General features: G+C 41.0%; 1 protein-coding gene across 3 annotated transcripts in view; it reads left to right on the top strand.

Annotated features, from left to right (window-relative positions):
• Nucleotides 1-17,544, top strand: part of LOC137244369 (putative sodium-coupled neutral amino acid transporter 11) — a 506,082-nt gene that overhangs the window by 264,677 nt on the left and 223,861 nt on the right. For all 3 annotated transcript variants that reach the window (XM_067773289.1, XM_067773290.1, XM_067773288.1), the window contains one exon: nt 6,250-6,502. In XM_067773289.1, the coding sequence (XP_067629390.1) occupies nt 6,250-6,502 (253 nt within the window). The remainder of the gene's footprint in view (nt 1-6,249; nt 6,503-17,544) is intronic.

Here is a 17,544-nt window from a genome sequence, read left to right as displayed (position 1 = left end):
TCCATAGCACCACCACCGCGCTAAATGCCATTAGCACCCAGATAAATTGTGATTTAAATCAGAAGCCCCACCATAGAACAGTACTCGTAGCGCTAGACCTATCAAAAGCTTTTGATACGGTCAACCATGGCACGTTACTGCAAGACTTGGAAGGGTTTACCCTTCTTAAAAGGTGGACCGCAAATTATCTGGGTGGTCGGCAGGCATCGGTGCAATTCAGAAACGAAACATCAAAGCAAAGAATACTTAAACAAGGTGTGCCACAGGGTGGTGTCCTATCCCCACTTTTGTTTAATTTTTACATATGAAAACTACCTTCGCCACCGGAAGGAGTTACTATCGTTTCTTACGCCGATGACTGCACAATAATGGCCACAGGCCCGGGCCCATAGATCGATGAGCTTTGCAACAGAATAAACGGCTACCTCCCTGATCCCTCCAGTTTTTTCGCCTCGCGAAACCTGGCATTATCACCGACTAAATCATCCGCGACCTTATTTACCACTTGGACGTCCCAAATGTCGACCATTTTGAACATCCACGTCGATGGCACTACGCTACCGACTGTCCTACACCCCAAAATCTTGGGTGTGACGTTTGATAAGGATCTACATTTTGGTGAACACGCAGCCGCAATTGTTCCGAAAATCTAGAGCCGTAATAAAATCCTCAAATCCCTTGCTGGCTCATTACCACATACAAGCAATTGGCCAGCCGTTTGCGTGCTACGCGTCCCCTATATGGTCGCCAAGCCTAAAAACTACCCACTGGAAGAAGCTACAGGCCTGCCAAAATACTGCGCTCAGAACCGCCACGGGCTGTTTTCTTATATCCCCAGAACACCATCTACATAATGAATCGAGAATACTCCCCATCAGGGAGAGAAATGAGATGCTAACCAAACAGTTCCCTTTGAATACCCAGAAACCTGGGCATCCCAACAGACATCTGATTGATGAGCCAACACCGTCTACTGACGTAAGGAGTCATCTCCGTAAGCATTTTGAGGAAATACGGCACCTGAGAACTCAGCCGTATGAAGCAAAAAAACACAAGCAGGTCCTTGGTGAACTCCACAAACAGGCGTCTGACCTTTATGCTGGGAATTGCCCGGTGAACCCAGTACTCAGGGAACAGTACCCAAAACTTGCGGAAGAAGAACGCATACTCCCCTAGGAAACGCGCGTCACTCTGGCTCAACTTCGTTCTGGATACTGTAACAGGTTAAACTCTTACATATCCAGAATCAACCCCGACATACAAAATGTATGCCCCTCTTGCAATGTGTCCCCACATGACACCAACCATCTCTTTAATTGTAATGTGGAACCAACGCCTCAAACACCCCTTTCATTATGGTCCAACCCTGTCGAAACAGCAAGTTTCCTTGGACTCCCGTTAGAGGATATTGATGACAATTTGTGATCGCTCGCAGCTATTAGGTGGGGCGAAACATTGCTAAAACAACAACAACGACTGTGGCATATATACCAAAGGAAAGCTAACGCCCACCGGGCAAATGTGGTCTGCACTAAGATAGAGGGCTATAACCACTCGGAAAAATTGGTCAGCAGCAGTAGCTGCCCAACCCGTCAGCCATAGCAAAAACGCAGTGACATAACTCGTGCGCTTTCTGTCAGCAAAAACGCTGACGTAGTCACTACCGCGACCCCGATGGACGGAACACTGTGTTCGTGTCGACCGGCACGAAAGCTACGCCAAGCTGAACGAGCAGACTAAAAACGGTACAGCCGATACTGCTACTAATTCGAGCACAGGTTTCTGCCCCCTCATGCAGACAGTCCACATGTGCTCACTGAGCAAGTAATCCAACACTAATCCCAAAAGGAACAGTGTATAGTCACACACAAGTTTTCGACTGGGTACTCACTCACAGCTGATAGATGCGCGCACACACAAGTTTAGCTCCACGTGCAGGCACTTTGAGGTTATGGGCGAATTTGGAAACAACCAAAATCACGCGCATAAAATTAGGGCTCCGCCGGAGATTGACCTTCGAATGACCGCTAAACTGGGGCTCCAAATGTCTAAATCACTACACACGTTACATCAACAAAGGACTTTTCCGCCCCTTTGTGTATGCAAAGAAAACTCTCTTAATGCACTTTAACAAACTATTAACACCACTGTCCGCGACTAGAAAGCACGTCAGCTCACAAAGAAATCCACAACAAAATGAGTGAGTGGTCAAGAACCTTGGAGACCACCTTCTCCGTCATTTCACCACAGACTTGCGTCTTAAAAATCACCAGGCATAATTTACGAATATTACATAGCACCGCCACCGCCCGCCATCAACTTACTTACTTACATAATTGGCGCTTAACCGTCTAAACGATTATGGCCGTCCAACAAGGCGCGCCAGTCGCTCCGCCAACCGGCTCCAATTGGTCACACCAAGGGAGTTTAAATCGTTTTCCACCTGGTCCTTCCAACGGAGTGGGGGCCGCCCTCTACCTCTGCTTCCATAGGCGGGTTCCGATAGAAACACTTTCTTGGCCGGAGCATCATCTTTCATTCGCATAACATGGCCTAGCCAGCGCAGCCGCTGCGTTTTAACTCGCTGGACTATGTTGATGTCTGCGTATAGCTCGTACAGCCCATCATTAAATTTTCTTCGGTACTCGCCATAGCCAACGCTTAGAGGTCCATAAATCTTTCGAAGAACTTTTCTCTCGAACACTCCCAAAGCCGCTTCATCTGCTGTTGTCATGGTCCATGCTTCTGCCCCATAGAGCAGGACGGGTACGATAAGTGACTTGTAGAGTATGATTTTCGTTCGCCGAGAGAGGACTTTACTTTTCAATTGCCTACCTAGTCCAAAGTAGCATTTATTGGCAAGATTGATTCTTCGCTGGATTTCAGTGCCGATGTTGTTGCTAGTGTTGATGCTGGTTCCCAAATAACCGAAGTCTTTTACTATTTCGAAATTATGGCTGCCAACAGTAGCGTAGTTGCCAAGGCGGGTATGCGCTGACTCTTTGCTCGATGACAGAAGGTACTTCGTTTTATCCTCATTCGCCATCAAACCCATCTTTACCGCTTCTTTTTTCCAGTTTGGAGTAAGCAGAACTAACAGCGCGGGTGTTTAGGCCGATGATATCAATGTCATCAGCATAGGCCAGTAATTGCACGCTTGTATAGTATATTGTTCCAGGGCGGTTAAGCTCTGCAGCTAGTATAATTTTCTCCAGCATCAAATTAAAGAGATCGCACGATAAGGGTTCACCCTGTCTGAAACCTCGTTTAGTTTCGAACGGCTCGGAGAGGTCCTTCCCAATTCTGACTGAGCTGATGGTGTTGCTCAACGTCATTTTGCACAGCCGTATAAGTTTTGCGGGGAAACCAAATTCAGACATAGCGGCATATAGGCAGCTCCTTTTCGTGCTGTCGAAGGCGGCTTTAAAGTCGACGAAGAGGTGATGTGTGTCGATTCTCTTTTCACGGGTTTTTTCCAAGATTTGGCGCATTGTGAAAATCTGGTCGATGGTAGATTTACCAGGTCAGAAGCCGCACTGATAAGGTCCAATCAGCTGGTTTACGGTGACCTTCAATATTTCGCACAATACACTTGAAAGGACCTTATATGCGATATTAAGAAGGCTGTTTCGACGAAAGTTGGTGCATTTTGCAGTATCCCCCTTCTTGTGGACTGGGAAAAGAATAGTGTCTTTTCTTTCGGCTGCAACGCGGCATTCTTCATCGTACCAGTTGTTTTTTCGTGGCCGCCGGTAACCAACTTTTTCCTCGGCGGCAGTAGGAAGTGCTTTGGAGATATGCTCCCACTGCTCCTGTATTCCTTCAGGATGAGTTCTGCTCTCAGAGAGCAGGTGTGAAAGTCGAGTTGCGAAATCATTCGCAGTCTGTTGTGATTGAAGCTTTTCGTCTAGCTTTCCTTGTATTTTCTCTTCCTTGGTTTAAGCAGCGTTGAGGCGGGTGCGTATTTTGGCTGCAACGAGATAATGGTCCGAGTCGATGTTAGGTCCTCGGATCGTGCGCACATCTAAAACACTGGAGGCATGCCGTCTGTCTATCACAACGTGATCCAACTGATTGCGAGTATTTCGATTAGGAGACAGCCATGTAGCTTGATGTATCTTTCTATGCATCCTCGTGTTGGATATGACCATGTTTCGAGCACCGCCAAAGTCAATCAGCCTCAGTCCGTTAGGAGAAGTTTCATTGTGTAGGCTGAACTTTCCGACTGTAGGGCCAAAAACACCTTCTTTGCCCACCCTGGCCTTAAAGTCGCCAAGCACGACTTTTATATCACGACGGCGGTAGCGCTCGTATGTGCCCGCCATCAACACACAAACAAATTGCGGATTGAATCAAAAACCTCACCACAGAACAGTACTAGTAACACTGGACTTGGCGAATAAATCGGACTAAGCACAAATATATATCGCCTTGGGCGATGAAGTGCTATCGGCTGCAATGAAATTACGTATTGAACCAAAAACCTTGCCATAGAACAGTACTCGTAACACTAGACTTGTCGAAAGTATTTGACATGGTCAATACAGCACGCTACTTCAAGGCATGGAGGTGTCCAACCTTTCTCCTTGTTCAAAAGGTAGATCGCAAATTACATGTGTGGTCTGCAGACATTTCAGTAACGTAACTTCAAAACTAAGAAGAATTAAACAAAGGGTGATGCTGTGTTGTGACCTATCTCCACTTTTGTTTAACTTTTACATATCAAAACTCTCCTCCGCACCAGAATGGGTTACCATTATACTCTGCGCCGATGATGGCAGCAGATTCTGCTGTAGGCCATGACATTACGCTACCGACTGTTCAGCACCCCAAAATATTGGGCGTGATATAATATCAGGATCTGCATCTTGGCGAGCACGCTAGCAATTGGTGAACTGGTTGTATGCTACGTGCCTCCGATATGGTCGCCGAGCTTAAAAGGAGCACGCTGGCGTGTTAAAACACCGCGCTTATAACTGCCATGGAATGTCTTCTTACGTTGCCGGAACATCATGTACACAGTGGGGCGGAACTACTCCCTATTAAAGAGAGAAATGCTAAACAAACAGTTTCTGTTTAATACTCAGAAACCTTGTCGCCCTAACAGATATTTTATTGAAGAGGTCATTCCTCCCAGGGATATAAGAGGTCATCGCCATAAGCCCTTTGAAGAAATCCGGCACACAAGAATTTAGCCGTTTGAATCAATTGAGTATTATCAATCAAAGTTATCCACATAGAGTCAACATAGTCCGATGCCGACAAATGCTCTGCGAGCCCTGTTCTCAATTCCAAATAACCGGAACTCGCAGTTGAATAAAGTAGAGTTCCAAGAGATAGGGGCGTCACTCTGGCACAACTTCGATCTGGATGTAATAGGTTACTCTCTTTCTTATCCAGAATCAGCCCCAAGGTACGCAATGTATGTTCTGCCCGTAATGTGTCTCCACATGACACCAACCATATTTTCAATTGTAATGTGGAACCAACGTCTCTAACACCCATGTCTCTTTGAGTGATCGCACTTATTGGATGGGGCGAAGCACTGATACAACAACAACATAAACTGCGGCAACTCAAGGCGAGCTTTTTATACATTCGATACAACCGATTGTTCCCATAACAGGGTTTTCGCCATTTATTCCTCATTTTTACAGCTAAAAGCTTGAAACTCCCCATAAAATCCTCAGTTCAGATTTAATACATTTTTGAAACTTCTATCATGAAAGGTATGAGGTCTTCTGGTCAGCTGAAGGCGGTCCCGTCCTTACTTGTTTGAAAAGTGTTATGAGACTCTTGGATGGAAAGGAGGTGTTGACTGCAGATTTCAACCTTTTTTATAGTCTGACTACTGGATTCTCGTTTAATAGTATATTTTCTTTGTCTGTACCGATGTTCTGCTTTTCTAGAACAGTTTTATTGCAAGGTTTTATTTTGAAAAAAAGGTTATCGAAAATATATTCAAATCTATAAAAATGGGAGATATTGCCAATAATAAATAAACGATCCAGGCTCTGGATTCTAGGGTTTAAAAAATAGTGCTTCCTCATTGTCCAAAAAATACTACTTTTTTCGCTACAAACCAGTTACTATATTATAATATTGATGAGAACAGTAATAACTTAACGTACTGTGTGTCGTTTAATGGCTTATGCTTGGTTTTTACGAAGTGCGAGTACTTTAAACAAATTTAATTTTTCAAGAACGACATTCACATGTCATGCTTACTGATTTATTCTATACTTTCAGCTATGATATCGTATAATGTGGTTGTTGGGGATACTTTGTCCAAAGTATTGGTTCGCTTTTTTCCATCATGGGGCACATCCATGGGTGCTGTTCGGCTTGGCGTAGTATTCTTTGTTACCGTTGGAGTTGTTGTTCCATTATGCTTGTACAAAAATGTTTCCCGATTAGCCCGAGCAAGTTTTATAAGTTTGGCATGTGTCGTTTTCATTTTGTTCACTGTCATCGTGAAGCTTTTATCGGGTGATTACACTGTGTAAGTATAAGTACATAGTTATTGTTGAACTTTGTATGAATAGATAATTTGAACACTACTTTTAGCATAAGCTTACCCGCTTTTACAAATAAAAAATAAATGTAAGGCGCGATAACCTCCGAAGAGATCTAAGGCCGAGCTTCTCTTCCAATTTGCGTCGTGCTCCTCTTGATTTTCCCTACAAATTGGCCGGACGGGACCTACATGTTTTATGCCGACTCCGAACGGCATCTGCAAAGCAGATGAGTTTTCACTGAGAGCTTTTCATGGCAGGAATACACCCGGAGTGCTTGCCAAACACTGCCGAGGGGCGACCCCGCTTAGAAAAATTTTCTTCTAATTGAAAAATCTTATTTCTAAAATTTTGATGTTGCTCTGCCCGGGAGTTGAACCCAGGGCATACGGTGTGATAGGCGGAGCACGCTACCATCACACCACGGTGGCCGACATATAGCATCAGAATTTCTTACCGCTTGAATAAACGATTTTAGTTTGCCTTACAAAGTCGTTTGCCGTTGAAATCCAAATGGACGAGACAAAAATTTTTGATGATGCAAATGCATAAAACAGCTGCAGCCGCTAATCAAAGCAAGCGGTGTTCAAACAAAGAGAATAATGAGCGTACATATTTATGTACATATTATCGTGAGCTATTTGCGATGTTTTACTGGTTTATGCATATGCCTCTCTTATGTATAATGAAACGTTCTATTATAACAAGGTTACATAGTAATGATTAATTATGATTTAACAAGATCAAATCTAAAACATGCTTTGTTTGTAAGTTGTTTGATTAATAATACCGGAACATTCTTCCCTCCAAGAACGACTGTTCTTAATCCAAGTAGATATAAGAGGAAGGGCGGCCTATCGTTGGGAGTGTTTTAGTCGAGTATTGTTTACTCCGCTATGCTCCGACTCACAGCGCCTGCATCAGCAGGCTCCATCTCTTCGCACCTAATTCTACTCACATCAAGATTAGGTCGTTCAGGGCTGCCACCTTCAAGTTCATCCAATGGTAGAAGACAAATTTTCGAAATAGGCCTTTTGATGAGTTTTTGGTTTGTATATATTGACACGACAGCACTCTTCCATCCTTTCCAGGATGCACTTCATGAATACGGCCAAGGCACCACTGCCCAGGGGCACAACGATCATCGGCTACAAGAACTAGGTCGTCAATTTGTATATCGGTTAGGCGATGAAACCACTTAGGACGAGCTTGTAGACGACTAAGATATTCCCGATACCAGCGTTTCCAGAAGTGTTGCTTCTATGCAAAGGTCAATTAATTTACTATGAGCATGTTCAGGTATTTGATTTTTTAAAATTGAAGTCAGTTTTTTCGTACGTTTGTCTTCTGTTTCTGTTTTGTTAATTGTATATGCATTGTAGTTTGAAAGTTTTTCTGTCCGAATACTGTTTCTTTTCACATACTTGACATCATCCGTGGTGTTAATGACTTGAATTATTGGGTTACCGGAATTAACAATGCACCTAGCTGTGAAAACACCCTTTTCAATTTTCTGAGAGTCCACGAAAAGTGGCTCAGGTGAATCTCCTAAATCAAAAAATCTGAATATTTCACATCTGGGAGGAATAATACAACTTTCGCATTCTGTTCCATGTAGGATTGGTACCGCCACTTTTTCATTAGCTACCCAAAAGGAAATTCTGTTCCTTTCATAATTAATAATGCATTTTTTAATTTTCAGAAAATCTTTACCCAATATGCCATCGGACGGAATATTAAATTCTTCATTTACTACATGTAAAGATTGTTTATACTAGGTACAAACACACGCCATATTGGCAATTTATACCATTTGGGCAATTTATTACGCAATTTATCATATAATAAATTGTAATAACAAATTGCCAATTTAAAAAAAATTGCGTAATAAATTGTTTCAAACTGTAAATAAAACCTTGTAAAGTGTGTTTATTGAGTAGATTTAAACGTCAGCTGCGCATGGCTCAACTATATGGTTGGCTCATCTCATCAGCTGATATTATTTTTTTCATTTCACTGGAGTAGGAATTGTCAAAAGAGGATGGCAAACTCAAAATGAAACCAAAACATTGAACACATTATCTTACAACACACAAAAATTTTAAAGTTTTATGTTTTCATTCCATTCCTTTCACCTAATTCCAACACGCACATTTTGACATTCTGAACACAGGTATGTTGTTGCTGTAGAGATGAGCCAACCGGCCATCAAATTACTATTGTGTAAGCTAAATTGAGTTGTATGAACACCACTCAATTTGAATTGATATTGCCTCAATTTATTTTTCTGTTTGAACATAGCATTAAGAGAAAATTTTGAACAATTAAAATTTGCGGTAATTTTATTTTTAAATTTAAAGTCGAAACTGAATTTGAAGTGACACCGGTAATGTTGATAATATCGTTTGTATTTAATGAAATATTACTGTCTAGACATGATATTTTTATTAAAGAAATATCTGCATGAGTGTCTACTAAGAAAGAACAAAATTGTGACCGGTTAAGTTGTAATTCTATGAAATCTTAATAATTTAAATTTAAACAGTATATGCCTACTGGTGAAGGAAATTCGCTTACTCGCTTAGTTCGTCCTCCCTCAGTGTTCGCTCCTGATGGGCACTCGGGTTTAAAGCGCGTTCGTTTGCGTTTCTACCTCTACCGTTTGACGATCATGAATTATTGTTTCTATTGTTACTATTATTTGGATTTGAATTTGAGTTTGAACGTGTATTGCTATTGTTACTATTTTGGTATCTATTTCTATTGTCATATCGATATCGCTGACTATTGTTACCGTTACGGTCGCTATTGTATGAAAATTAACTATTATTTCTATAACCAGTGTAGGTGTGATTTCGGTAAAAACCACGATAACTACCACGTGAATTTCTGAATGTATTGTTACCACGTGATCTAAAAGCTAGAACCTGACGCTCTGTTACTTCGTTGTTTTGTTCTACAATTAGTTTTGCTACCACTTCTTTCGGATCTGTAAATGCCGTTGAGGCTAAACTAGTTTTGACTAAATTGGATTTTGCATTTAAACGGCACACGTTAACCGTTTGTTCGACTGCCATTTCATTAGCTTTTGCTTGAGTGATCCCTTCAATAATAAGAGACCGCTCAAGTGAGTCAGCTAAATCTTCAACTTTTTTTGCAAAATTTGTATAATTGTTGTTGTTAACGTGCAACGCTGGAATTTTCCCTGCTACAACTTTCGAGTTGTCTGGTTTGATTCTACTACGTAGAGCTACTTTAATTTCATTAACTGAAGTTACTTGTATTATTGTTTCACGGGCTTTCCCCTAAAGTTTTGATTTTAAGAATGCTATAAATGTATTAGTTAAATCAGAGAATTTAAATGTTGTGTTTAAATTCTCTGGTTAAATCTTCAGTAGCGAACTCTTCAAGTAATTCAATTTTGTCTATAAAAGTCTCAAGTGCTATAGGATCACCGCTGTAGTTTTCTCTAATAGAATTAGCACATGTGTTAATGAAAGTTTTCTTTTCCTCAATTGTTGCCATGATTTGATCCTTAAGGTCGGAAGCTGAATTAGAAGAAGGTGAGGCAACGTTTGTACTAATTGGATCGTTAAGATCTGATTTTAAAATAGAAGAAGTTGAAGTTAATTTTGCACTATTTGAATCGTTAGGATTTGAATCTAAATTAGAAGTTAAATTTGTACTGGAAGAATCTTCGAAGCCTGGAAAATCTGTTGAGAAAGATAATTTATTTTCCTGTTTGGTGACTTTTTCGGTCGAAGATGAAGTTAAACTTTCGTAGCTTGAGGCTGATTTATCGAAATCGGATTCTGAATTTGCAGTTTTGTGAACTCTCTTCCTATCTCTAAGGTTGTACATATGTATGTAGTTAACAGAATAGCGAAAGAATTTAGTTTAACTACTATGAAATTTATGAAATACTTATTTCAATGTCTGAATTTATATTTGAAGCTGAAATGTTGAGGAAAAGAAAGAGAAAAAAAGAAATTGTATAAAAGGGAACTGATTTACAGGTCGCTAAAAAAATATTTAACAATTTATTAAAAGAATTAATTGAAACTGCAGTATATTTGTATGAAAAGTATGTCATTATGAATTGGTAAGTCTCAAAATGTGGTAATCACGGACGCACCGCTTTATTCAAAAAATCTAATTTTTCATTCCCCTGGGTGACTAGGGTCTCGAGATATAGGCCAAAATGTGTACCCGGGTACCCCTAGAGTGTGTTTATAGAATATGGATATCAAATGAAAGCTGTTGATGAGTGCTTTAGTAGATGGTAATTTTCATACCCCTGGGTGACTCGGGTCTCGAGATATAGGCCAAAACGTGGACCTGGGTACCCCTAGAATGTGTGTATAGAATATGGATACCAAATGAAAGCTGTTGATGAGTGCTTTAGTAGAAGAGGGTAATTTTCATATCCCTGGGTGACTAGGGTCTCGAGCTATAGGCCAAAAAGTGGACCCGGGTACCCCTAGAATGTGTTTATAGAAAATTGATATCAAATGAAAGCTGTTGATGAGTGCTTTAGTAGAGGGTAACTTTCATTCCCCTGGGTGACTAGGGTCTCGAGATATAGGCCAAAACGTGGACCCGGGTACCCCTGGAGTGTGTTTATAGAATATGGATATAAAATGAAAGCTGTTGATGAGTGCTTTAGTAGAGGGTAATTTTCATACCCCTGGGTGACTAAAGTCTCGAGATATAGGCCAAAACGTGGACCCGGGTACCCCTAGAGTGTGTTTATAGAATATGGATATCAAATTAAAGCTGTTGATGAGTGCTTTAGCAGAGGGTAATTTTCATACCCCTGGGTGGCTAGGGTCTCGAGATATAGGCCAAAACGTGGACCCGGGGACCCCTAGAGTGTGTTTATAGAATATGGATATCAAATGAAAGCTGTTGATGAGTGCTTTAGTGGATGGTAATTTTCATACCCCTGGGTGACTCGAGTCTCGAGATATAGGCCAAAACGTGGACCTGGGTACCCCTAGAATGTGTGTATAGAATATGGATACCAAATGAAAGCTGTTGATGAGTGCTTAAGTAGAGGGTAATTTTCATATCCCTGGGTGACTAGGGTCTCGAGCTATAGGCCAAGAAGTGGACCCGGGTACCCCTAGAATGTGTTTATAGAACATTGATATCAAATGAAAGCTGTTGATGAGTGCTTTAGTAGAGGGTAATTTTCATTCCCCTGGGTGACTAGGGTCTCGAGATATAGGCCAAAACGTGGACCCGGGTACCCCTAGAGTGTGTTTATAGAATATGGATATCAAATGAAAGCTGTTGATGAGTGCTTTAGTAGATGGTAATTTTCATACCCCTGGGTGACTCGGGTCTCGAGATATAGGCCAAAACGTGGACCTGGGTACCCCTAGAATGTGTGTATAGAATATGGATACCAAATGAAAGCTGTTGATGAGTGCTTTAGTAGAAGAGGGTAATTTTCATATCCCTGGGTGACTAGGGTCTCGAGCTATAGGCCAAAAAGTGGACCCGGGTACCCGTAGAATGTGTTTATAGAACATTGATATCAAATGAAAGCTGTTGATGAGTGCTTTAGTAGAAGGTAATTTTCATTCCCCTGGGTGACTAGGGTCTCGAGATATAGGCCAAAACGTAGACCCGGGTACCCCTAGAATGTGTTTATAGAACATTGATATCAAATGAAAGCTGTTGATGAGTGCTTTATTAGAGGGTAATTTTCATACTCCTGGGTGACTAGGGTCTCGAGATATAGGGCAAAACGTGGGCCAGTAAATGCCTAGACAGTGTATACGATATGGGTATCAAATGAAAGCTGTTGATGAGTGCTATAGTACAGAGTAATATATTATCCAGAGACGGACTGGGACTGGGATTAGGACTAGGACTGGGACTGAGACTCGGAATGGGACTGGGACTGGGACTGGAATAAAATACATACCACCTTCTGGGACAGGCAATAAGGGATGCAGAAGAATGAGAAAAAATTGAGAGAAGAGAAGGAGATTGAGAAAGAGATAGAATGAGACGAAGATGGAGATAGATGAAGCGAAAAAGACGGAGGGAGGAGTGAATAAAAGGATTTGGAAAAAGTGAAGAGGGCGGAGGGCAGCGTCAGACGGAAAAAGCTTATTAAAATGTATGCAGATAGGCCAAATTTAGGACAGGACAACGTCTGCCGGTTCTTCTATTATACACGTAAATACATACACGTTGCTGTACCAGCGTTACAGATGAAGATTCAGTGTATAGATTACGAAGATGTTGAAACTCGTTGGTTGATGTGAATGCAATCTGCGTTGTAGCCGTATCCATATGAGAAAATTTGTTCAGGTGAAACGAATACATATAAATGTGCGAAGACATGATGTTGAAAAAAAATTGTTGCAAATTTGGTTTACTTTTCGCCAAATTAATCGCATTTCAAAATATATGTACGTAAAGGCAAATCCGCCATTTTGTGCACTAACGCGGTGTGGCCCGTCCTGTCACGGTCGCCATGTACCATACTCACTCACAGATTGCCGTGAAAACTTCTGGCCTCCGATAGGCACAAATAATGAAATAGCCTTTTCTTGAATTTCAAGTTAGTCAAGCGCAACTTGATCCAACTTTTCTTTACTTTTATTATTTGGTTTATTTTCCGAACTTTTATTAAATATAATTTATAATTTCTCCATTCGCAAAATGTTCTTACTTCTTTCAGCTGTCAGTTTATAATGGCCAAGCCACGCTCGCGCCGGGTTGCATTCGCCCGTGCGAGCGAGTTCGGTCAATTAGCATCTGATCAGCTGATGTATGTTTGATGTGGTGTGATTGAGTTTAAGGCGTCGTTACAAGAAAACAAATTATTTTAAGTTTTCGAAATGCGGCAACACTATCGCCAAAAACATGATACTGTTAAGCATTCAACTATTTTTTTGCTACTTTCAGGCTTATGTTTATATGAGGAGCTTCAAACTAAACGCAATATTTACATTCAGTGTGTTCATAGAAAATTTGGGAAATATAATGTCGTAGTTGTGTTCACGATAAAGACACCACAGGTTTTGGGGAGTGTTATCGATGTTGATGGTCCTTTGTCATATATAGATCCGGTACGTTTCGGAAGCAAAGCACCATTAAGGTACTAGCCCGACCATCTCGGGAACGATTAATATAACCACATTAAACCTTCTAGGCCGTCCCCCACCCCCTTAGCGCCTTGAGGATCTTGGGGTCGCCAGAGCCGGCGATAAATATGTGTATGATGCATTCAAAGTTGTAAAAGGATTCCCCTCGCGGAGGTGAGGTGCCCGTTTGGGCCCCGGAAGCTCTGAAATATAAAACTTTTATTGCGCTTATCAACCCCTTGAATCCCGAGAAAAATGTAATAAAACCAAGTAAGGAAGTCTAAGTTCGGGTGAAACCGAACATTACATACCCAGCTGTACACTTGAAATGCTGTAGTTGTTTGTTTTGTGTGTTTAATAGTATTACAAGGCTGCGCAATAATACATATACATATGGTTATATTCTGAACAAATTTTTCTTCGAGTTATGGCTTCCGAAACATAGGCCCGGTTTCACCAACTCGACTTAACTTAGTTAAGTCATATTTTTTTAATTTTTCTGTTTCACCACCAATGCTTAACTAAGTCGCAAATTAGCCTACCTGTCAGCTGGCTTATACTCGACTTTCAACAGTGTTGCTGTAGTACAAATTTTGAGTCGAATTAAATGGCACTATTTATACTTATTTCATTATGCAAATATAGCAACCCCGCTGTTGTTGACATCTGCAATTTCTTTGAAGTGGCTTATTTTATTTGTATTCTCGGTGGAAAATTTATAAAAATTTAATGGATCTTCGAGATTCTGGCGAAAGTGATTGCGACTTTGAAGCTCTGCAGGTAATCGTGCTGCGACGAAAAAGAAAAATTAAAGAGCGTCCTGACTTTTTTCTTCATTATGACGATGTTGACTTTCGCGAACGATTTCGTATTTGCAAAGATGCTGCTTGGTTTGTTTTTTCTTTAATAAAAGACAAAATTTATCTTGGAGCACGGTAAGTTTACATCGTATTTTATAAATGTTGCCCTAAATTACTTCTTCGTTTACAGCAAAAACGCAATGCAGCCACATCAAATGTTTTTCATCGCACTCCGGTTCTTTGCTTCAGGATCCTTTCAGCAAATTGTGGCAGACCTTTCCGGAGTTTAAAAAGCAAGTGCCTCACGTGCAATTACGCTAGTTTCCTACCATCTAGCATCCTTGCGACCAGATTTTGTGAAATTTCTTCAAACGGAACAGGAGCGCTTGGAAACATAGGCTGCTTTTAAAGAAAATGCCCACTTGTTCAAAATTGAAAATTTATAAAAATGGAAAAATGAGATAATTCAATAACAAGGTAGAGAAATTTGCTAGGTGGATTTGTTTTATGACGCAAAACATAAATTCCCAAAAAGATTGGTATATGGGCATGGCAAAACCCACATTTAGAAGAAGAAAATTTGGAAGATTAAAAAGCCGTACATCAAAAGCCGTTAAAGATATTATATTTGCTTTGCAAATGAACAAAAGTGCCTGAAAGCCACTCCTACTTCAGCGTTTCAATTGCACAGCTGGGTATGTAATGTTTGGTTTCACCCGAACTTAGACCTTCTTACTTGTTTTTTAGTTTTGATTTTGCTCTGAAAAGTGTTAACACTGCACAAAATTTTTTTGTGTGAAGTTATCATAAATAATAGCTTAAGAGAAAAGTTAATAATTAATAATTATTTCAACTGAAATGATTTTTTTTCTGTTTTTCACAACAAAAAGTGAAACTGTATCCTATAGAAGACTCACATTTTTAGTTGCAGAGAGGTCATCTTTTGCATCGTGCTCCTTTTTAGTTTTTCCTACAAATTGGCGGGACGGGACCTACTTGTTTTATGCCGACCCCGAACGGCATCTGCGAGGCAGATGAGTTTTCACTGAGAGCTTTTCATGGCAGAAATACACTCGGATTTTCATGTGGTTGTTGTAATGTTGTCGTACCCACAAAAAAAATTGTGAACATAAGTGTTTTGCGCGGATATAGTTTTGGTCTCCAAACCGGTGTTGGACCCACCCAGGGTAATTTTTTATAAGCAAAGGTGGTCTGCGCAAAAATACGATGGATCTCACCCCCGGTTTCGGAGGTAACAGCGGGTCATTTTTCGGGTTTTCGTTAATATTTTTTGACCGAGTTAAAATTTTTATTTTCCGCCTTCGAATTATTAATGCTGATGTCAAGACGCGTCGTTTGACACCTCTTTCGATATTTTTGGACGCGTATTAGCAGTCGACCCCTCATATAGATTGTTACCTGCATCGGGACTGCGCCATACTCTCCTGCTCCGGGAAGGTATTGAATCCTAAGGGCGCCCCGTAGTCTACGCCTCAGCGCCCCTCACTACCTTCCAGCAGCTCAGCTGCTCAACAAGCCACGCCCCACGGCGCCACCAGCTCATACGGCCGCTTCCACTCATGCAATGGCGAGCATCAGCACCCGCCCCCGTCTTCTGCTCCCCTCTTGGAACCAACGCCTTTAACAACCCTCTCATTAGGGTCCACCCCTGTTGAAACAGTAAGTTTCCTTGGATTCCCGTTAGAGGACATTGATGACAATTTGTGATCGGTCGCACCTATTGGATGGTGCGAAGCACTGCTACAACAACAACATTAATTTATATACAGGTGGTGATGATGGTGAAGTCTTTCGAAATAGAAAAGGGTTTTTTTCTTTCAATGTGAGGACAATATTCGACAGCAAAACGAATATATTGGATATTGTAGCTCGATGGCCAGGATCTGTGCATGATTCAAGAATTTTTCGCAAAAGAGGCTGTCCACATGTTATGTAAAACACAATGAATGCGTTGAAATTTATAATATATGTATGACAAATATGCCATATATAATTTTTTTTTTTAAATTCATGAAAATATTTGAATTTAGAAATGCACGTACATATGTAAATAATAATTTCTTATCTTAATATATAAAAAACACGTGTCACCCAATTGAGGCCAATGGACTCCTAAACTACTGAACCGATTTTGAATTTGTTTTGCACCCCGGGTGTAGTTTGATCTAACTTGAAATATAGGATGGGTGACTAGGGTCTCGAGATATAGGCCAAAACGTGGGCCCGGGTACCCCTGGAGTGTGTTTATAGAATATGGATATAAAATGAAAGCTGTTGATGAGTGCTTTAGTAGAAGAGGGTAATTTTCATATCCCTGGGTGACTAGGGTCTCTAGCTATAGGCCAAAACGTGGACCTGGGTACCCCTAGAATGTGTGTATAGAATATGGATACCAAATGAAAGCTGTTGATGAGTGCTTTAGTAGAAGAGGGTAATTTTCATATCCCTGGGTGACTAGGGTCTCTAGCTATAGGCCAAAAAGTGGACCCGGGTACCCCTAGAATGTGTTTATAGAACATTGATATCAAATGAAAGCTGTTGATGAGTGCTTTATTAGAGGGTAATTTTCATACTCCTGGGTGACTAGGGTCTTGAGATATAGGGCAAAACATGGGCCAGTAAATGCCTAGACAGTGTATACGATATGGGTATCAAATGAAAGCTGTTGATGAGTGCTATAGTACAGAGTAATATATTATCCAGAGACGGACTGGGACTGGGATTAGGACTAGGAATGGGACTGAGACTCGGAATGGGACTGGGACTGAGACTGGAATAAAATACATACCACCTTCTGGGACAGGCAATAAGGGATGCAGAAGAATGAGAAAAAATTGAGAGAAGAGAAGGAGATTGAGAAAGAGATAGAATGAGACGAAGATGGAGATAGATGAAGCGAAAAAGACGGAGGGAGGAGTGAATAAAAGGATTAGGAAAAAGTGAAGAGGGGGGAGGGCAGAGTCAGACGGAAAAAGCTTATTAAAATGTATGCAGATAGGCCAAATTTAGGACAGGACAACGTCTGCCGGTTCTTCTATTATACATATAAATACATACACGTTGCTGTACCAGCGTTACAGATGAAGATTCAGTGTATAGATT

The sequence above is a fragment of the Eurosta solidaginis genome, chromosome 3, assembly GCF_040869045.1.
Source record: "Eurosta solidaginis isolate ZX-2024a chromosome 3, ASM4086904v1, whole genome shotgun sequence".
NCBI lineage: Eukaryota > Metazoa > Arthropoda > Insecta > Diptera > Tephritidae > Eurosta > Eurosta solidaginis.
Note: the sequence above shows the minus strand (reverse complement) of the source record. Positions and strands in the feature narration are given on the sequence as shown.